The sequence below is a fragment of the Bufo gargarizans genome, chromosome 9 (assembly GCF_014858855.1).
Source record: "Bufo gargarizans isolate SCDJY-AF-19 chromosome 9, ASM1485885v1, whole genome shotgun sequence".
Lineage (NCBI taxonomy): Eukaryota > Metazoa > Chordata > Amphibia > Anura > Bufonidae > Bufo > Bufo gargarizans.
This window is the reverse complement of record NC_058088.1, coordinates 83,935,112-83,958,767: the sequence shown is the minus strand read 5'-3', so window position 1 is coordinate 83,958,767 and position 23,656 is coordinate 83,935,112. Positions and strand designations below refer to the sequence as shown.

Below are 23,656 nucleotides of genomic sequence, written 5' to 3'. Positions count from 1 at the left end.
AAGATACTTGAGTTTGAAACCTGAATCTAAATCAGGCAAAGGCCAAGAACCAAATAAAGCATACATATCTCTGAACAATATGTCTCAAAGTATATGGACCCTTCACATCTTTAAGAGCTTGTTCGACATCCCATTCCAAAACCATGGATGTGAATGTGGAGTTGGGTCATTTTCTTTGGCTGAATTTCGGTGGCTGTCCAGTGTTTCTGGAACGGCTGAGGTATGTCCTCCTCTCAGCTATCTCTGCACCCATAGGATGCAGAGACAGTTGCTTGTAATGGTGAATCGTGGAGCCATCTGCTCCCCGCTTCACCATTCAGCTCAGCTACTGGCACTCCGCAGGAGGCACGATGCGGTCAAACATAACTCTGCTAGGCTGTATAGGAGGAGAGGTGCAGGCCAGGTAATCAGCCTCTGCTCCTCCTATACAGCCCAGCGGCGCGATGTGTGACAGCAACCTTCCTGCTGCTGGGGAGCGCAGGGTGAAAAGTGATGATAATCAGAGGAACTCGGTACAAATACAGCTGAAGATAGGACATGGAAGCACTAAGAAGCACTTCAGCAGGCTTTCGTATCTGTGCCTTCGCACCGCAAAAGATAGGACATGTCCTATCTTTTTCCATACCTGGCGGATCTAGGAGCCACTGAAGTCAAAGGGTCCACATCTACACCACTGAGTGCACACAGCAGGTGCCCGTGCAGTGTGGACTGCTATTTCGTCTTTGGTTCGTCTGAATGAGCCCTTGTAGGGTTGCTGTTGATGTCACTGTTATGGGAACACTGTGGATATCACTCTTATGGGGGTACTTTTGGATCTCACTGTTGTAGCTACTGTTGTCACTGTGGATATCACTATGGGGCACTGTGAATGTCACTGTTATGGGGAATACATGAATGTCACTGTATTAAGGTCACTGTGGATGTAATTGACTTATGGGAAACTGTTATGGTGGTGCTGTATATGTTACTGGTATGAGGAACTGTGTATGTTACTGTTATGAGGAACTGTGGATGTTACTGTTATGAGGAACTGTGGATGTCACTGTTACGGGGAATACGGGGATGTCACTGACTGTTATGGGAAACTCTTGATGTCACTGTTATTAAATGAATGTCACTGTATTGAGGTCACTGTGGATGTCACTGTTATGGGGGTGCTGTGTATGTCATTGTTATGAGGAACTGTGGATGTTACTGTTATGGCAGCACTGTGGATGACACTGTTATGGGGCACTGTGGATGTCACTGTTAAGGGGGCACTGTGGATGACACTGTTAAGGGGGCACTGTGGATGACACTGTTAAGGGGGCACTGTGGATGACACTGTTAAGGGGGCACTGTGGATGACACTGTTATGGGGGCACTGTGGATGACACTGTTATGGGGGCACTGTGGATGACACTGTTATGGGGGCACTGTGGATGACACTGTTATGGGGGCACTGTGGATGACACTGTTTTGGGGGAACTGTGGATGACACTGTTTTGGGGGCACTGTGGATGTCACTGTTATGGGGCACTGTGGATGTCACTGTTATGGGGGCACTGTGGATGTCACTGTTATGGGGGCACTGTGGATGACACTGTTATGGGGCACTGTGGATGTCACTGTTAAGGGGGCACTGTGGATGACACTGTTAAGGGGGCACTGTGGATGTCACTGTTATGGGGGCACTGTGGATGACACTGTTATGGGGCACTGTGGATGTCACTGTTATGGGGGCACTGTGAAGGACACTGTTATGGGGCACTGTGGATGTCACTGTTATGGGGGCACTGTGGATGTCACTGTTATGGGATTACTGTCAATGTTTAGTAACTACACACATAAACAACAAATGAAATAGATGCATGCAAAGCCGGGTCATTCTGCTAGTAAATATATACATTTTCTGCCCTACATGAGTTAATATAATGGACCAGATGAAGTGATGGAGCACAGTGATCATATAGATGGGTTATTCCAGGACGCACCGCTGTGTTTTATGTCATCATTCAATCTGACAGAAGGGATTATGTCATCACTTCTGGGATGATGACCTGACTTTCCTTATTATGGCAGTGGGGAAGCCCGAATCTACATCATCCTTTCATCTCCTCAGACACAACTGTTTTACTGTGATTGGAATGAGATATGTCTTCTATGGCAAAAATGTGCTGCACCCCACCCATAATTCAGCCTTCCTCATCTGAGTACTTGACTTGCTTTCCATTCTTTCTGAAGTCTACACGCCATGACAGGCTTCATCAATGCTTGTACAGTGTACTGTCATCTTAACATATATATATATTTTGCTTTGTTGCTCATCTTTGGAGTTGCAGCTTCATACGCAGTCAATAGCTGAGGCACAAAGCTTCAAAGAGCTCTCGGCTTCTGATGAGATTCTCTCTGTCTTGCCGGTAAACTCTGCCCTCTAATCACACACACAGTCCCCGAATCCAAGCTGCAACGTGCTTAGAGTCATTGATTTACTCACAATCCCCAAGTGACTCCCGAAGTTATTCTGTGAAGAATATTAAATGAGAGCTTGGAACAAACACAGCTTCTCAGATCAACGGGAAAGCCAATAGCAAAGAGACACTGGGAAGACAAGATGTCTGTAGAAGGAGAACCGCATAGTGGTCTACAAGGAAAAAATGCATCTTTCATCCTCATGCACACGGTTGTATCCGCTTTTCGGTTTGCCCAAAAACGGATCTGTGAAAAACAAAGAGCTTTTGTGTACATTCCAATTCATCTTACTCACTTCAATAGAAAAAACTATTTTTTATCCGTCATTAAAGCCAGGATACGACTTGTGCTGAGATTAGCAAATCGGTCACACTGATCCGTGAGCCAAAAAAAATGGATGTGTGCGCGACTCCATAGAAATGGGGTGTGCTATCTAGGTAGCATGATGATGAAAAATATGGTCATGTGTAAGTGATGAGCAAATGTGATGTGGACAAATCGATGGGTAATTTGATTTGGGTCCAAGTAAATTCCCTGAAAAATTGTGGATGACATTCTGGGGTCTCCTATGACTCTATGGAACTCACTTCAAAGTCTAACACCAAGCCATTAATAATGGCAGGTTTACATCGGGGGCGAACATTCCTACGAATGAACTACTTTCATACAATTTACCTGTCTAAAGGTGTGGCCGATTACCCGATGAACAAGCGAAACTCTCATCGGGTGAAATGTTATGCTACCCAGAAACAATGCAGCTATGAGGACGAGCGATAGCAGTTGTGATCATTCGTTCTCATATTGTGAAGGAGATTGCTGCATGTAAATGTAATGGTCACCTACACTGAATGAGCAGCCAATTGTTGGGAAGGAACGCTTCCTTACCGATAATCTCCCGATTCTCGGCCCATGTAAACCAACCATAAGATTAATTAAAGTGACAGTGACATTCATGGCTATGGGTAAAAACACAGTGCACTATATGATTTTTTAGGTAAAAAAATGGTCTGAAAAATGTTCACTTCTTGGTGTTTGGTGCTAACAGTACATATACATATATATATATATATATATATATATATACATACACACACATACACATACCACCTGGGGTCATCTCTTGATCCTCCTTCTCCTGTCTTCTTATCTAATGAAAAGGATGATGCAATTTAGAGAAAATTGCTTGAATCAAATTGCCCAAAAAATCTGATTCAGAATTTACCAGAATTTAAAATCTTAAAAGTAAAGCAAATATTAATAATAATGTAATACAGTACACGATAAATTGCAAGTAAAGGTAACATAAAAAAGTCTTTCTATTGTAAACTTGCCAACCTCAACATCTTGACCTATTTTAACTTTACATATAGAAGCAGTTGTATTAGGCCAGCTTCACAAAGACTGATGGTGGTGCAATATTACATTATTATAATTTTGTGACCCTCCCCCTCGCTTATAAACTATATACTTTTGTGACCCTCCCCCACTTATAATTGTACATTGCTGGCACAGTGAAATAAATGTTAAAACACACTGTGGAAATCAATGGCAGTCAACAATATTTCCTGTAGACATCTCTACGCAAAATGTAACTGCGGCAATGGTGCATCGTTGGTGGCCATGGGTAGCTTACATGAGGTGGCAGTGGACCACACGTGATTCTGTAGTGCAGGATCCTGGTAAAATAGATCAGGATAGGTCATCAATATCAAATCAGTGGGGTATGACACCTGGGACCCCCACCAATCAGCTATTTGAAGAGGTAGCAGAGCCAGTGCTGGTGCTGCTCCCCCTTTAGAATTACCTGTGTGCCATTTCCTTTGAGGCGGCAGCACATTGTAATTACAACTGCTCATACCAGTTACTTAAATGGAACAAGCAGCTGTAATTACACTGCACCGATTCTACGAAGGAGATGACACGCAGGTAATTTTGAAGAAGAAGCAGCGCTCACATGAGTTCCACTACCTCTTTAAACAGCTGATCGGCCGGGGTGCTGGGAGTCGGATCCCCACCGATCTGATATTGATGACTATCCAGCAGTACAATCCTCAAAGATCCCCTAATAACTATTATTATTATTATTATTATTATTATTATTATTTGGCATTTCAGGGAAGTTATTTATCTTTTTCATAAATATCTAAAAATGTATTCTAAAAAAATAGATGGCAATAAATAAAAATGTAGATCAAGATAAAAAGCAAGAAGAGCTCTCCACTAAGGGACAGGTGGGAATCTCTCCAGTTGCTCGAAATCCACTCCTCTGAGGGTCAGACAAATATATTGTACATGGATCAAAGGTACTTGAGGGTGTTTTTCTGGGCCCTCAACTAGATCAGACAAACACCATGGAAGGCTTAGTGCTGTATAACTTGAAGTAATCCTCTTTTCAGGTCCCATGACAGAGACTTAAAGCTAAAAAAATAAACACCAGGGAATGATTGGGATGATGGTGCCAAAAATTGCTCAAAAAATTAAAGGGGCATTTCAATCTTGATATTTATAGCATATCCACTGATATTGCATAAAGGTCCCATAGGGACCTATCTAAAGAACAGGACCCTCTCTTGCAGCTACTGTGAATGTAGGGGTGACCACGCATGTGCCTCTCTCTCCATTCTCTCAGAAAATAGCATGATAAGACATGCTCAGCTACTTTTAGAAGTCCCACAGAAGAGAATGGAATGAGTTGTGCATGCGTGGCCACCTCTATATTCACAACAGCTGCAAGATAGGGCCCCATTCTCAAGATAGATCTCATAGGTTGGGTATTCTATAAATGTTAAGATGGTTACCCCTTTAAATTGGCTGCCTAGCTTGGACTTTGTCAACATCTGGGACCACTTATGCCATGTCTAAGGGCAAGACACATCTTCTGTCCGAAATGCGTTGGAGGTCGTTTGCTATTGTACAAGATGCTTTTAATTGATCTTAAATAAAGGGATATGTTTTTTTGGAGTGCTGGGGAAATGGATATTTTATTTCTACATGTTCACTTTGAAGCCTGCATGCACTCCAGGTTTTTGTCTGGGCACTTCAGGAAGAGGAGATGGATACAAGGGGGAGCTGACAGTGACTGTTTTACTTTGTCTGTGACTACTTTGTCTATGAAATCAATGGTCCATCCGTGTAGTGTACAAATAGGCCAGATAATGCAACGTGAGAGACATTTTTTTATGGTAGATGGGGGTCTCATCCTGTATTACATCCATTTATTTTAAAAGGGCATTCATAGGAATTGCCAGCCTCTTTAAAATGTTAATGCTTTGATATTACGGTTACTAGTTTTATAATGAGAATGGGAAGTAAGACGTATGTCCGATTTAATGGAAGGAGAAGTCAAGGCAGGCATTATACGGGAGCGAGCAGAATCCTAAATATAGTAAAAGAATGAGGGGCACTCCGTATAAGGGAACAGGAGACGGTGGTTCACAATTTAAATTTATTATACTACCACATATATTCACTGTATATAAAAACAATAAAATCCAATAAATGATATACCAAATTAGATGAGGAGGATCCTTATCATTAATAAAATGTCCAGAGAGTCCATAGGACAACACACATCCGGTATTCAATTGCCACAGATGGTATGGGCAAATTACCGTTTTAAGAAGTCTTTTTCTTTTTCAAGTATATCACTTGGGGATATAAAGCTTCCACAAAGTCCCATATATAGCATCCGATTTCGGACAGATCAGGTCAGGCATAAAACACAAGAGTTCTCTTTTATAATAAGACAGCCAGAATATCTTACCCTCTGTATGTCCGCACCACTTGTATGGGGACTCGAGGTAATGGCTGGATGATGTTAACGCGGCGTCCCACGTGGTACGAGTCTGACGTGACGTCTCACGTGACTCACCAACTTAGATCGTAGTAGCGTGTGCCTGTAGCGTCACCGGCTCTGTGTTTAAAGCTTGCTGTATAGATGGCCCCGACCGAAGCTGTCACTCAACGGTTCACTTATAGTGTTCAGGGGAGAGAGAAGGCTCACTGTCTTGACTTGCCCAAACGCGTTTCGAGGTATACACCTCTTCCTCAGTGGTGAAGACAGTGAGCTCTGAGCAGCCTTTTGTATCCTCCCAGGAAGCCAGCTCAGGTGGAGCTGCTTTGATTGTAACATCCAAAAAACATGGTATCGGAACCTGATCAGATTCCATATTGGATCCTGCTCCTTTCATGAATATAAACATCAAATATCGAACATCTTATCATCTGTATCAGAACAGAGGATGGCAAAATGGTATCATCACATAATCTATTCAATATTTGACATGTGCAGTATCCAATGGAAAATCGCAGCTGTATAAGGGATATTTCCATGGACTAGCTCATCACATTGACATAAACATATTTCATTCCAATAAAATAACATAACACTAACAAAAATATAAAATTCTGGCCTAATAACATTGTTAATGGCACTATCATATCATTTTCAAATAAAACGCACCGAAAACGCATATGCGTCTTCAGTGCGTTTTTGATGCGTTTTTTATAAAAAATCAATTAAAACTAAAATAATGTTAAAATACCTTCAAATACAATAAAATAGGCTTCTTACAACATATATGAAGCATCATACAGTTAGTTTTTTCAAAGATGGAGACCTGGGGAAACTCCCCTCAAAGAGACATAATATCTATACCAGAAGAGGGGATAGAAATATATATTCATATACTTGTGTGTAGATAGGGGAGGTCTGTGCGGTCTGGGTGGACCGAGAGGTGTGCACCCTGTCCATTCAGTATTGGGGTGAGCCGCTGATTTTTACATTTTTGATTACTGTTAGAATCCTAAATAAATGAACTGGAGAGTGAGGAGGTTGTGCTGTGAAGCTGAGGTACAATTGACCCATAGCATCTTGGTCTATAACATGCACGCAATGAAGCACATATAATAGATGCACTGCAAAGCTGCAGGCCAGGAGAGATACTGGAATGAGCTGAGAAAATGAAAAAAGGATTTGGACTTGTTTGGAATGATCCATAGTATATCAATAAAGAAAGGGTCTTGTGCTCATTACTGTAGGACTGCAGCGCTTCTCAGCAGAGCGTGCCTCATCTTCTGGTCTCAGATATTAAAGTACAGTCATTAAAATCAAATAGAAATACCTCAATACCTCTTTGAAATATATATTGCATATGTATGTATGGGCATAGAGGTTTATGATTGTGTGCGTAAAGCCTGCTGATTATGTACTTCATTTTTTTGCTTAGTTTCTATTACATTATGGATCATACTAAGGTAGTCCTGTTTTATGTACATTGAAATATCACCCTATTTTTTTTTTTAAATCAGAGCTATTATACACTATAATGTATTTGGTTTCTTCTGTATATTTTGAAAACCAACAAACATTTTGAAATAGAAAAATATCAAATAGTACTATAAATATACAATGCGAGAAAATAGCTCAACCCAGTAACATACATATTAATAAAATAATAACTCAAAAATGGAGACCAGAATAATATTTACTGATTACTGAGATAATTAAAGGGGGCTTTCTGGTGTTATATATTGATGACCTATTCTCAGGATAGGTCATCCATATCTGGTGTTGGTCCTACACCCGGCACCCCCACCAATCAGCTGTTTGAAGAGACCTCCTTGCAGCTTACCAAGCACACATCCTTCCATTGAATAGCGAATGTGCTTGGTATTGCAGCTCAGCCCTATTCACTTGAATGGGACTGAGCTGTGCTTAGGTCATGTGACCAATGAACGTGATGTCACTGGCCTATGAAAAAGCCGCAGGGCTCACAGGAGTGCCACTGCCTCTTCAATCAGCTGATCGGCGAAGTGTCGGAAGTCAGACCCCCACAGATCAGGTATTAATGACCTATTCAGGAAACACCTGGAAAACCCTTTAAAAATCAACATGAGCCCTCCAGCAGCCTAAAATAAAAAAATATATGTCTTGCACTCACTAGTTCTTCCATGGGGCTGATCCAGTCCTCCAGTAGCTGCTTGTCTGCAAAGGAGCAGAGGGGACTGTCTACAGCACATGACCACTGCAGCCAATCACTGCCCTTAGCATTCAACCCACAACTGCTGCACAATAATTCGCTATTACAGTTACCCCACAGCAAACTAAAATGCTAATGTGATGTAGAGTGTATCACAATCTTTTTTAGTTTGATAACTGTCAGGAATTGAATGCATACAGATAAATGCGGAATACTCTAACCTCACTATACAATTTATTAGAAACCACCAGAGAGTGGTCGCCTCATGCAGAGCACACTAGTCCATATGGATTTTTAATATTAACATTTTAATTTACAGTAAGGGGATATTATTACTTTATATCATATAAGCCTCAATATGATAGGAGGGAAGTTGCTTGTATAAAGTTATTTTGATATTCACCTGTGACGAGTGGTCAGGGTCACCTTTTCTACTGGTTCTGGTGGATAAGGTGTGAGCTGGTTGATTTAATTATTTCAAATGAGCCACAAAAAAAAGAGCTTAAATGACTCACATTACCAGGTTAGGAGGTAAGCAAGAGGCACAGCCCTTGTACAGATGTTATGGGCTACACTGGTGATCAGATGCCTCCATCTCCCTTCTATATTGAGCTGCAAAATCACATATTAGACATATGGCACTGGATATAATAGCTGCTGCCAGAGCTGCACTGTTATGGCCTCTGATGTGTATCCCTTCCATGTGTCTCTTGCCACCCATCCTTGAATTAGGTAGCAAGGGGTCATTCAAGATGTTGGAAAATAGTGGGCTTGCATTTAAAGGGCACCTGTCAGCAGATTTGTACCTATTACTGCTATTACTGACCATGCCGTGCTATATGGTACCTCACACATAGTAATATTATAGCACTTACACTTTATTATTTTATCTTACTTATAAACGTGGTTCCAGTCAGGTAGATACATATATGTTTCTCTTATTTCTCTTATTCATACTTTATACTTCAGTTTAGCTCTTTATAGTATTTATTTTCAATCATGTATAGATTTACATTGATATATCATATTATATTAGTATATTCTACACTCATACATATAATATTGCTGTTCATCAGTGTATCCACCCTATATTGGGTAATGGTCCCTTATTGTAATGTTTTTTCATTGATTTTATGGGATTGGGTTTATAGTCTCAGTATCGTGATTAACCCCTTAAGGACTCAGCCCTATTTCACCTTAAGGACTTGGCCATTTTTTGCAAATCTGACCAGTGTCACTTTAAGAGCTGATAACTTTAAAACGCTTTGACTTACCCAGGCCGTTCTGAGATTGTTTTTTTGTCACATATTGTACTTCATGACACTGCTAAAATTGGGTCAAAAAAGTGAATTTTTTTGCATAAAAAAATACCATATTTACCAAAAATTTAGAAAAATTTGCAAATTTCAAAGTTTCAGTTTCTCTACTTCTGTAATACATAGTAATACCCCCAAAAATTGTGATGACTTTACATTCCCCATATGTCTACTTCATGTTTGTAGCATTTTGGGAATGATATTTTATTTTTTGGGGATGTTACAAGGCTTAGAAGTTTAGAAGCAAATCTTGAAATTTTTCTGAAATTTACAAAAACCCAATTTTTAGGGACCACTACAGCTCTGAAGTCACTTTGCGAGGCTTATATAATAGAAACCGCCCAAAAATGACCCCATTCTATAAACTACACCCCTCAAGGTATTCAAAACTGATTTTACAAACTTTGTTAACCCTTTAGGTGTTGCACAAGAGTTATTGGCAAATGGGGATGAAATTTGAGAATTTCATTTTTTTGCCTAATTTTCCATTTTAACCCATTTTTTCCACTAACAAAGCAAGGGTTAACAGCCAAACAAGACTGTATCTTTATTGCCCTGACTCTGCCGTTTACAGAAACACCCCATATGTGGCCGTAAACTACTGTACGGCCACACAGCGGGGCGTAGAGTGAAAGGTGCGCCGTATGGTTTTTGGAAGGCAGATTTTGCTGGACTGTTTTTTTGACACCATGTCCCATTTGAAGCCCCCTGATGCACCCCTAGAGTAGAAACTCCATAAAAGTTACCGCATCTAAGAAACTACACCCCTCAAGGTATTCAAAACTGATTTTAGAAACTTTGTTAACCCTTTAGATGTTGCACAAGATTTAATGGAAAATAGAGATACAATTTCAAAATTTCACTTTTTTGGCAGATTTTCCATTTTAATATTTTTTTTCCAGTTACAAAGCAAGGGTTAACAGCCAAACAAAACTCAATATTTATGGCCCGGATTCTGTAGTTTACAGAAACACCCCATATGTGGCCGTAAACTGCTGTACGGCCACACAGCGGGGCGTAGAATGAAAGGTGCGCTGTTTGGTTTTTGGAAGTCAGATTTTGCTGGACTGGTTTTTTGACACCATGTCCCATTTGAAGCCCCCCTGATGCACCCCTAGAGTAGAAACTCCATAAAAGTGACCCCATCTAAGAAACTACACCCCTCAAGGTATTCAAAACTGATTTTACAAACTTTGTTAACCCTTTAGGTGTTGCACAAGATTTAATGGAAAATAGAGATACAATTTCAAAATTTCACTTTTTTGGAAGATTTTCCATTTTAATATTTTTTTTCCAATTACAAAGCAAGGGTTAACAGCCAAACAAAACTCATTATTTATGGCGCTGATTCTGTAGTTTACAGAAACACCCCATATGTGTTCGTAAACCGCTGTACGGGCACACGGCAGGGCGCAGAAGGAAAGGAATGCCATACGGTTTTTGGAAGGCAGATTTTGCTGGACTGTTTTTTTTGACACCATGTCCCATTTGAAGCCCCCCTGATGCACCCCCAGAGTATAAACTCCAAAAAAGTGACCCCATTTTAGAAACTAGGGGATAGTGTGGCAGTTTTGTTGGTACTAGTTTAGGGTACATATGATTTTTGGTTGCTCTATATTACACTTTTTTTGTGTGGCAAGGTAACAAGAAATAGCTTTTTTGGCACGTTTTTTTTTTGTTATTTACAACATTCATCTGACAGGTTAGATCATGTGGTAATTTTATAGAGCAGGTTGTCACGGACGCGGCGATACCTAATATGTATACAATTTTTTTTATTTATGTAAGTTTTACACAATGATTTCATTTTTAAAACAAAAAAAATGTTTTAGTGTCTCCATAGTCTAAGAACCATAGTTTTTTCAGTTTTTGGGCGATTATTTTAAGTAGGGTCTCATTTTTTGCGGGATGAGATGACGGTTTGATTGGCCCTATTTTGGGGTGCACATGACTTTTTAATCGCTTGCTATTACACTTTATTGTGACGTAAGATGACAAAATGGCTTTTTTTACACAGTTTTTATTTTTATTTTTTTACGGTGGTCACCTGAGGGGTTAGGTCATGTCATATTTTTATAGAGCCGGTCGATACGGACGCGGCGATACCTAATATGTATACTTTGTTTTATTTATTTAAGTTTTACACAATGATTTTATTTTTGAAACAAAAGAAATCATGTTTTAGTGTTTCCATAGTCTAAGAGCCATAGTTTTTTCAGTTTTTTGGCAATTATTTTGGGTAGGGTATGATTTTTGCGGGATGAGATGACGGTTTGATTGGTACTATTTTGGCGTACATGCGACTTTTTTGATCACTTTTATTACCTTTTTTGGGAACTAAGGTGGGCAAAATTTCAATTTCCTAATAGTTTTTTTTTTTTTTTTTTATGGCGTTCACCGTGCGGGGAAAGTAACATGACCGTTTTATAGATCAGGTCATTACGGACGCGGCGATACCAAACATGTGTAGGAAATTTTATTTTTTTCATTTTTATTCAGTGATAAATGTGTTTTATTGATTTTTACTTTTTTTTCCACTTTTTTTTGACCCAGACCCACTTGGTTCTTGAAGATCCAGTGGGTCTGATGTCTGTATAATACAGTACAGTACAATATATATTGTACAGTACTGTATTTTACATACACTTTGTCTGAACAGATCTCTGCCTTCAGCACAGATCTGTTCAGCACCATGGACAGCAGGATGCCTGAGACGGCGTCCTGTTGCCATGGGAACCTTCCCCGTCTGCTCAGTAGTGGTCAGAACTGCGCAGACGGGGAAGGGTAAGGACGGGGCTCTGGGGGGGCTGTCTGGGAGCTCCCTCCCTCTCCATTCGGGGGGCTGCAAAGGCACTGCAGCCCCCCGATGGGAGAGGGAGGGAGCTACTTCTTACTGTTAACTTTTTTCATACAGCGGTCCGTACGGACCGCTGTATGGAAAGGGTTAAACGGCTGACATCGCATCACCGATGTCAGCCGTTTATACCAGGGTGCCAGCAATGTGCTGGCACCCTGGTATACCCACTCTACACCAACGAATTTTCAAGGGGAGGCGGGCGGGGGATCGCGATCCCGCCTGCCGCACCGCCCGCCTCCCGCACCGCCCCCACCGCCCACAACTCCCCCCCCTGCACCACCCGCCGGCAAAAAATCATGCAGGGGTGCAGGGGGGGATGTAAAATCTATATTTGAGGTACACTAAAGTTTCTGATCCCCGCGGTCAGGGACCGCGGGGATCAGAAACTGCAAAAAGCGCAGCAAACCGCAGGTCTGAATTGACCTGCGGTTTGCGGCGATCGCCGATAGGGGGGGTCACATGACCCCCCCTGGCATTGTCACAGGATGCCGGCTGAATGATTTCAGCCGGCATCCCGTTTCCATTAACCCCCGCGGCGCCGGAATCTGCATTTAAAGTTAGGACGTACCGGTACGCCCTGAGTCCTTAAGGACTCGGGAAATAGGGCGTACCGATACGCCCTGCGTCCTTAAGGGGTTAATAAAGGTACATTTACAATAAAGATGTTATTGTTTATATATGTAGATATATTTATATTGAATATGCCCAAAAATATATGTGTTTGGTTATTAGTCCGGGTTCTTTGTTATTTAGGGTGTTATCTATATTATAGATTTTTAAGGTGTAGGTAATTGTTAATTGCATGTATACTAATGCCAGAAGCCTGACTAATAAAACTGGGGAACTGAAATAAGTGATGTGTAAGGAGCACTATGACATAGTGGGAATAACTGACACATGGCTGGATGATAACTATGACTGGGCAGTTAAAGTACAGTCTGTTTAGAAAGGATGGTCAAAACCGGAGAGGGGGAGGGGTCTTCCTTTGTGTAAAGTCCTGTCTAAAGCCCACAGTCCGAGAAGATTTAAGTGAGGGAAATTAACATGTGGAGTCACTTTGGGTAGAAATACATAGAGGCAAAAATAAGAGAGGCCCTAGGCGTAACTAACTGGGACAAAATCCTCAAAAATAAAAAATACTGCTACAAAATGGGATATTTTTAAAAGCATCCTAAAATCTAATTGTGAGCGGTACATACCTTAAAGCAATAAAGGGTTAAGTAACAAGAAGAAACCAATGTGGATAAATAGAACTGTAAAGAAAGCAATAAATTACAAAAAGAAAGCATTTAAATCACTAAAACAGGAGGATAGCGAGAAAGAACTGAAAAACAAGGAAAAAAATTAAATATGTAAAAAACAAATAAAAGCCGCCAAACTAGAGACCGAGGGATTAATTGCCAAAAAGAGCAAAACTAACCCTAAAATGTTCTTCAATTATATAAATGGTAGAAAGTATAAATCTGAAGGTGTCGGCCCTCTTCAGAGTAATGAGGGGGGAGTTGCAGACAGCGACGAGGAGAAAGCAAAGCTATTAAATATTTTTTTCTCCACTGTATTCATGATGTCAGATGCAATGCAGAATGTAAAAGTGAATTCCCCATTAAAAGTGCCCTGTCTGACCCAGGAAAAAGTACAACAGCGACTTAAAAAGATTAAAATAGACAAATCACCAGAACCAGATGGCATACACCCCTGTATCCTAAGAGAATTAAGTAATGTCATAGCCAGACCCTTATTTCTGATATTTACTGACTCTATACTGACAGGGAGTATTCCACAGGATTGGCACATAGCAAATGTGGTGCCAATATTCAAAAGGGTGCAAAAACAGAGCCTGGAAACTATAGGCCGATAAGTTTAACATCTGTTGTGGGTAAACTGTTTAAAGGTTTTCTAAGAGATGCTATCTTGGAGGATCTCAATGAAAATAAGCAAATAACACCATATTAGCATGGCTTCATAAGGGATCGGTCATGTCAAACTAATTTAATCAGTTTCTATGAGGAGGTAAGTTCTAGACTTGACAGTGGTGAATCAATGGATGTCGTATATCTGGACTTCTCCAAAACATTGGAGAACACATAAAATGTTAGTATATAAAATGAGAATGCTCGGACTGGGAGAAAATATCTGTATGTGGGTAAGTGGCTTAATGATAGAAAACAGAGGGTGGTTATTAATGGTACATACTCAGATTGGGTCACTGTCACTAGCAGAGTACCTCAGGGGTCAGTATTGGGCCCTATTCTCTTCAATATATTTATTAATGATCTTGTAGAAGGCTTGCACAGTAAAACTGTTTAAAGTAATTAACACTGAAGGCAGAGGACAATATACAGCAACAGATGGATCTGGATAGATTAGAGGCTTGGGCAGAGAAGTGGCAGATGAGGTTTAACACTGACAAATGTAAGGTTATGCACATGGGAATGATTATTGCAAATCACTCGTACATACTAAATGGTAAAACACTTGGTAGCACTGACATGGAAAAGGACCTAGGAATTCTAATAAACAGCCAACTAAGCAAAAAAAAAACTTTGTCAGGCAGCTGCTGCCAAAGCCAATAAGATAATAGGTTGAATCAAAAGGGGCATAGATGAACATAGCCCTACCACTTTACAAATCACTAGTCAGACCACACATGGAGTACTGTGTACAGTTCTGGGCTCCTGTGAACAAGGCAGACATAGCAGAGCTGGAGAGGGTCCAGAGGAGGGAAACTAAAGTAATAACTGGAATGGGACAACTACAGTACCCTGAAAGATTGTCAAAGTTAGGGTTATTCACGTTAGAAAAAAGACAACTGAGGGGAGATCTAATTACTATGTATAAATATATCAGGGGTCAGTACAGGGATCTCTCCCATCATCTATTTATCCCCAGGACTGTAACTGTGACGAGGGGACACCCTCCTCGTCTGGAGGAAAGAAGGTTTGTACACAAACATAGAAAAACCTCATGTAAGCCTCACAAAGTGACTTCAGACCTGAACTGGTCCCTAAAAAGTGGGTTTTTGAAAAATTCAGAAATTTTTCAAGATTTGCATCTAAACTTCTAAGCCTTGTAACGTTCCCAAAAAATAAAATGGCATTCCCAAAATGATCCAAACATGAAGTAGACATATGGGGAATGTAAACTAATAACTATTTTTGGAGGTATTACTATGTATTATAGAAGTAGAGAAATTGAAACTTGGAAATTTGCTAATTTTTCCAACATTTTGGTAAACTTGGTATTTTTTTATAAATAAAAATAAAATTTTTGACTCCATTTTACCAGTGTTATGAAGTACAATAGGTGACAAAAAACAATCTCCGAATGGCCTGTATAAGTAAAAGCGTTTTAAAGTTATCACCACATAAAGTGACACTGGTCAGATTTGCAAAAAATGGCCTGGTCCTTAAGGTGAAATAAGGCTGTGTCCTTAAGGGGTTAAGTGGGGAAAATTGGCTTCTACCTCACAGTTTTTTTTTTTTGCCTTCCTCTGGATCAACTTGTAGGATAACAGGCCGAACTGGATGGACAAATGTCTTTTTTCGGCCTTATATGCTATGTTACTATGTTACTAATCCATGTTCATTTTCGCCCACATTACTGAGAAAAACATTAAAAAGTTTTAATATATACAAATGAGTCTCTATGAGCAACAAGGGCATTGCCGTTACACCTAGAGGGCCCACTTTCTCTGCAGCGACTACTCGCTCTGCACTTTGATCGACAGGGTCAGGTAGTGAAAACATAATCAGGTAATGAAAAGATAATCACACCTGCCCTGTCGATCAAAGTGAAAAGGGTGTGGCAGTGGCAGAGAGAGCAGAGCCCCCATTGCTACTAGAGGCTCATTTGCATATAGTAAAACATCATTTTTCTCAGCAATGCGGGCACATATGAACATGGGACCAACACAGATGTCTTCACCTACCTAGTGCACACGTAACGGGTTAGCCAGTTTCATAGGTACAAATCTGCTGACAGATGTCTTTTAAGTATATACTGGTACATAAGTATAATATTTTTATGTTATATCATTACAGAACATCTGTAAAGCAACTCATGAAATAAGACTGTGCATCATCAAGATCAACTCTCCAATGACCAAAGAAACATCTTTTGAATTGTGGCCTGTTAGCTCCAAAAAAAAGTGCAATTTACTAAATGATCAATAATTTCCATATATTGGCATAATGACAAAGTGGATTACCGGGGCTGGCTTTTTTTGGAATACAGATATTTTGAAGCTGAAAAAAATCATGAACTTATTCTGCATCTCAGGAACATGGAAACAGAAATATGAGTAATATGGACATCTTTACTAAACACAGCAGACACAATTAATTTGACGTCTCCATTATTTTGTACTGGAATACTACCGCAGTACCACTTGTATTGACACAATAGTATCTCAAGCTATGACTGAAGTCTATTTAAAATTCCGTGGAAACCGAACTATCTACGTCCAGCAGTTCCCAACAGTGGCCACAGAAGCAACTGCTACCACCACGGATAAATACTCCAACCTGTACATGTATGTGGGATTGTTCCTTGGCCTGCTCGCCGTGCTCCTGGTCTTGCTGTTCACAATGCTCTTACGTCTCAAACACGTAATCTCTCCCATTACCACTAACACGGAAAGCACGGACACGCCACAATTCACTGATGTGGAAATGCAAGGGAGGTCGCAAAGTGCCTAATGGACTTACAGTAATACAGACAGTCATGCATTTGGGCGCTGTTGATCCTACGACTGCTGCACCGCCCTGCAGGGGCTTAGCAAATGCCTCTGTGTTGGACAGAAATATCATATTCTGCTCAGCTACTGAACATTTCTTTTATAGAATTAAGATTTTAGGATGACAGCATATACTGTGGACATTCCTGTCGTTTTTATGTAGTATAGATGTTGATACAGCACAAATATCCCTTATTGCAAAGGACCAAGTTTTTGTTAGTTGCCCATCTGCTTTGGCCAATGTCTAGGTGGTCAGTAATGAAAGTCAACTTCTAATCACGTGACCGAGTTTCTTAATATAGAAATGTATTCATTCAAATATTTTATTTTTTACTGCCTTAAAGTAAAAATGATTTGCTAATATCAAATTAGGATGAATGCACCTACCTGTTTGGCAATACACATGATGGATCTCTATGGGTATGAGTATGATATTGAGCACTTGCTAACATCTCTGGAACATAGTACTCTGAAGGTAGTAGACTTGTCTCTTAGGGCACTTATCACCAAGTGTCACATAAGGATATGTCCGCTAATTTGTTATTTTTCTAAACGACTGCTTTTATGTGTACATTACGTCATCAGTGAGTCACGATGAGCAAGGAACTTCAGGTCATTCTTTCTTAACTGTGTTATGCCATTATTACATGAGTATGTATAGGACTATAAACACGTGCATCTATATCAGTTAAGAGAATATTTGATTATTTGCACCTTTAAAGTCTAGTGGGGGAAAGGAGGCAGAGTGTTTTTTTTTTTTTCAGAGAACCACTAAACCTGAAAAACCACCCTTTCCAAAAATCTATTCATGCCCTTCCTCCTCCTCTTCACTGTCCTATGATAAGCTGTAAGACAAGTGGCTGGAGCAGGACCCTCCCTGCTGTGTTCTTAAAGTTTGTTAAGTGGCAGAAACGTAGCCAATTTTCTAACGTGCTCACCTTGCATTAGTTCCAATGTCAAATGCATTAAGCTTGAATAGATGGACGGCGCTCCTCTCTTGTCACTTATGCACTGCCACCATATCAATGCAAAGATTTTCTGTGACAATCAGACTGTCTTGGGAAGAAGTGGAACACACCAAAGTCCACTGTTGGGAGCTTAGCATCCACAGCAATAAGTGTGACACATACATAATGCCTCTACATATATTCATGACATTGTCTGTGGTCTTTTGAAGGGAAGCTAAGAATAATGGTTTTGTCATATCATTTTAAATGTGTAAAATAAGTGACATGTAATGCAACATATTAGCAAATAAATATAATAGTTCTATTCTTTATAAGAACAGTGCTTGAAAAATGTGCTTATTGGGATGTAGGTGACAATGTATGATCTTAACATTCTGTCCATGGCAAATCATCAGGGTTCACAGAATCTTCCAAAAACCTTGGATAGGTACAGCTTCACAGCTGTTTTTCTAACTCCCATAGACTTGACTGGAGGAAGGTGCGCATCACTTACTCCTGACTGCACAGAGGACCAGGGAATACCCGTGGGGTCCTAGAAGTGAGACCCTAATCCAGTGATGGCAAAGCTTTTAGAGACTGAGTGCCCAAACTGCACCCAAAAACCCACATATTTATCACAAAGTGCCAAAATGGGAATTTCCCCTGAATACTACAGTCCAGTATAGTATATCTTCCATGTACTTTTCGCTATAAAAGCCTGTTTACACTCAGTGCGCTGCCTGTGGTGTTCATAGTGCGCCTGCGCTGATGAATGGCAGGAAAAGTCTAAGGCCTCCTGCACATGACTGTAGGTGTCCCGTTGCCATATTGAGGACCGCATTTGCGGATCCGCAATACACGTGCACCGTTCCACGTGCATTCCGCATCACGGATGCGGACGCTTTCACTTTAATGGGTCCGCCAAATCCGGAGATGCGGAATGGTGCAGAACGGAAGCACAGAACGGAACCCTACGGAGAGGTTCCATGGGGTTTCATCCCGTACTTCCGTTCCGAAAAAAGATAGAACATGTCCTATCTTTTTGCAGATCGTGGACCCATTAAAGTGAATGGGTCCGTGATCCACTGCGGCTGCCCCATGGTCAGTGTTCTTGCATTGCAGCCCGCAGCACGGCCACGGGGTTCGTGTGCAGGAGGCCTAAGGCATATTGGTAAACCATAGACTTTTCCAGGGTGCAAGTGCCCACAGAGAGGGCTCTGAGTGCCGCCTCTGGCACCCGTGCCATAGGTTCGCCATCACTGCCCTAATCTATTAGGCATTTATAGCATATCCTTTGAATATGCAATAAATGACTAAGATGGGAAAAGCGCTTTAAAGGGACTCTGTCGGCAGTTTTGCATCAACTTGTCTTGTTCGCAAGTGCACCATAGGTGCAGGGCTGCAATGCTTCAGGCTTAGAGCATGAGCCACTTCACATATCTTCCCTCTGCTGTGATTGACAGCTGTAGCAGTCTCCTGATTGGACACAACAGCTGTCACTTACAGCAGAGGGGAGGGGTGGTGGAGCTGTCCATATGTTGCGGAGCCTGGAGCACTGTGAGCCCACCCCTGGTGCACTTCTAGTACACTTGCAAAAGCAGCATCCACGGGATTCAAAGTTCATTTTATCAATTTCAAGGTAATTAAAAGCAGGGACAGAGGTATGTATTACCTCCTGTCCCCTGCCCCTACCCATGTCTGGCAGCAGTTTTGCATTGACAAAACTGCTATCAGATTCCATTTCAGAAAAAAGGTAATCCTACCCTAGTAATGTGTAGGTTAACAGTTTATTTCTTCTACATTAGTGTATCAATAAAGAAAAGTTACTTATAGGTTTCAAAACATGAATTTACAAAACATTTTTATTATTTGTCAAATACGACAACAATTTAAGCAATAGACCACTTTTCGGATAGAAGGTCCATCACAAGCAGCAGCAAGGTTACTCCTTACAGAGGTTTTGGAACAGGTTTCCAGTATGCTGTGGATAGCTAGAGGGTTTAGCTGACGAGAGATATTATTAACTGAAAGCCCCCCAGAACCTCTCTGCCTTTCAGAGGAGTCTTTAGAAGGGGTTAGGTTGCTACCTCAAATTATTCCTCCAAAATGTAAATCTTAATGAGGCCCGAACGACAGGATCACCCAATGAACAAGAATTTTGCTCATTCATCGAGTGATTGACAGGACGTTTAGACGGGCAGATTGTCCGGAACGAGTGTTTGCAGGAATGTTTGTTCTCGATATTCTGCCGACAATCGGGCAGTGTAAACCCACCCTTAATTTCATCACTTTTCTCAGACAGTTGCCGTGTTCTGCTGTTCCTTATTACTCTTTAGCTCTGTTTGTTCAGATAGGCTGCTGTGTACTAGCACAAGCCCAACCTAAGCTGACCAGGAAGTCAATACATGTAGTTCTCTGCTACAGGCAGCTAAACCGCTAGTAAGAATATGATTATCAGGCTGCTGTTAGACATAGGAGTCTCAGACAAACCCCATGAAAGCACTCAAGTGAATGGGTACGCATCCGTGGACCCATACGTGTGCATGAGGCTTGATAGTGCACCGTGAATGCTGCACAAAACACAAAGAAACTGAATTACAATTTAAGAGTTGCTGTTTTATTGTTCATCCCGATTCCCTATAAATTGACAAAAAATTGAACAAAACGTAATATGTACTCAAAGGGGGTATCATTAAAAAACTACAATTGTTCCATAAAAAATAAGCCCTTATATAACTCTACTGACAGAAAAATAGAAAAAATGTATGGCTTTCAGAATATGGTGCACAAAAACTAATTATTTTTAAAAAGTGTTTTTACTGTGCAAAAAGTAGTAAAAGATAAAAAACTGTATAAATTTGGTGTCTCCATTAGGACTCATGCACACAAACGTATTTTATTTCCGCTTCCGTTTTTTTTGCGGACTGTATGCGGAACCATTCACTTTAATGAGGTCCACAAAAACAATGGAAGGTACTCCATGTGCATTCCGTTTCCGTATTTCTGTTCCGCAAAAAGTACTGCATGTCCTAAAAGTGTCTGCAAATCATGGTCCGAGGCCCCATTCAAGACAATGGGTCCACAAAAAATACGGAACACACACGGAACACATCCGTATGTCATCCGTATTTTGCGGATCTATACTGTAGAAATGCTATACCCAGCCCATATTGCTCATGTGTTTGGTGATTAATAAGTTACTGTTTCCATTTCCGATCCGCAAAGAATGGATCGCATACGGAAACCACACAGATATGTTTTGAGGAATAACGGAACGGAAGAGGACTTAAATCAGAGAGAAAGAAAAACTCAGATACGGAGCAACAACAGTCGTGTGCATGAGCCCTTATTGTGAAGTTAAAGGGAATTTTATTTTAAATCAATGGGACAATTTTTAAGGATTGCACCCATCTAACGGCTGTTAAAAATGGGTACTCTAGTTCAATATGGACTTTTATGGGTTAAAAAAAAAATCACTCACCTCATCCACACAGAGGCAGTCGCTTCTCTCTTGATTCTGAAAGACCTACCAAAGGATGTCCGCTCAAGCGTGATGACGTCACCTCACAATCATGCTGGGTGCGTGTGGTGATGTCATCACGTTTAAGCGCAGGTCCTTTGGCAGGTCCTTCAGAATCAAGAGGGGAGCGGCAGCCTTTGCGTGTGCAAGTGGATGAGGTGAATGTTTTTTTTTTTTTTACAGCTGAGGACCACTATGGGCGACACTGGGGGCCACTATGGGAATAAGAGCAAATGGCAGGTGAAAGCGTTCAATGGTTGTCAGACTTTTCTGTATGCACACACACACAATCATAGAGCCAGTGAGATGGGTTGGTGCCCTGTGCCACATGTTTTATTGACACCCACCTAATGTGGTGCACAAATAATACAACCATACAAATGCCAAAACAACTTTGCCTTAGGGCTCATGTACACAAACATTTTTTATTTCTGTGTCTGTTCCGTTTTTTTTTGTGGACCGTACGCAGAACCATTCATTTAAATGGGTCTGCAAAAAAAAGGAAGTTACTCTGTGTGCATTCCATTTCCGTATGTCTATTCCACAAAGGAATAGAACATTGTCCTGGATAGGTCTGTTCTATTTGGGGACAGCTGTTCCGGACTGCACACAGACGTCATCCATACTTTTTGCAGATCCGTGTTTTGCAGACTGCAAAATACATTTGGTCGTTTGCATGAGTAAATTCTGGCAGCTTGATCCACATGCAGTTTACACCAAATTGCTGGGCCGCACCGCACTTCTGGGCTACACCTGTACACATGCTATTTGTTTCCACTGAGACCCGCAATTAGCAGTGAGCCACATCTGGATTCCATTGCCAGACCGCATTGTTTATAGGCAGCCCGAATAATACTGCCAGACAATCAATAAAGGAATATTGCTGCATCCTCTACAGCTGCCTTTCTATAGGTTTCGGCATCCAGTGTGGGATCAGTGGTGCTAGCCTTGGACGTCCAGATGATCAGTGCCAAAAGAGCCCTATTCAGTAGTAACAGATGATGCAGACAATGCAGACACAGGAGTGACTCCAGACACGTAAAAACAGTATGAGAAGATTGAATGGATTTCTATTTAAACCATGCATCCTTCAGATCAGTACCAGAGGGATAGTTTGACATTACCATGCGCACCCAGCATGATTGTGAGGTGACGTCATCACGCTTGAGCGGACATCCTTTGGTAGGTCTTTCAGAATCAAGAGAGAAGCGACTGCCTCTGTGGGCCCCACAGTGAAAGTCAGAATTAGGACCACATGGCTGGAACAAGGAGCAGACCCTCAGTCCCTTTAATTCACCCCACACACACACATATACACACAAAGTGCACAAAAAGGAACACAGTGAGTGACTATATACAGTTATAGTGGACATAAGCATTCCATACCTGTCAGCCGAAATGCGGATATTAATTGTTCCTGACCCGCTCCCCTCTCCAGCTCCCCCCACATATGCCCGTTTGGCTCAGCAGAATGTGATGTAGCTATGTGATCTGCCTGCATTGAAGATAGACCATTGACCAATGCTTTCCCTCCTCTAACATATCCTGCCCTCCGATACAAGACCATATCAGAGCTGATAGATCGAGTTTTTTGGAGGAGGTTCAGAGGCAGATTTTCCAGAAGGTTTTTCAAGAATATCACAACAGCAAATTACAAAGTGAGAAATGTGCAGACCTGATCTATCTTCTCCATCACAAGGGTGCAGAACTTAAACTGGAGCAGACCTTATAAACTGGACAGTCAGCTAACGAAGGCAATTTTCTATCATTCTTTTTAGTGATTAGAATACAATTTTAGCTCATACAACAAAAGAACATTTGACAGCAATTTATCCCAAACGAGTAACTG

At 41.0% G+C, this 23,656-nt stretch overlaps 1 protein-coding gene across 1 annotated transcript in view; it reads left to right on the top strand.

Annotated features, from left to right (window-relative positions):
• SERTM2 (serine rich and transmembrane domain containing 2) overlaps positions 1–18,584 on the top strand; it is a 34,970-nt gene extending 16,386 nt beyond the window's left edge. The window contains exon 2 of the mRNA XM_044268488.1: positions 16,646–18,584. Coding sequence (XP_044124423.1) covers positions 17,021–17,302 — 282 coding nt within the window. The 5' untranslated portion in view covers positions 16,646–17,020 and the 3' untranslated portion in view covers positions 17,303–18,584. The remainder of the gene's footprint in view (positions 1–16,645) is intronic.
• Positions 18,585–23,656: the final 5,072 nt, after the last annotated feature.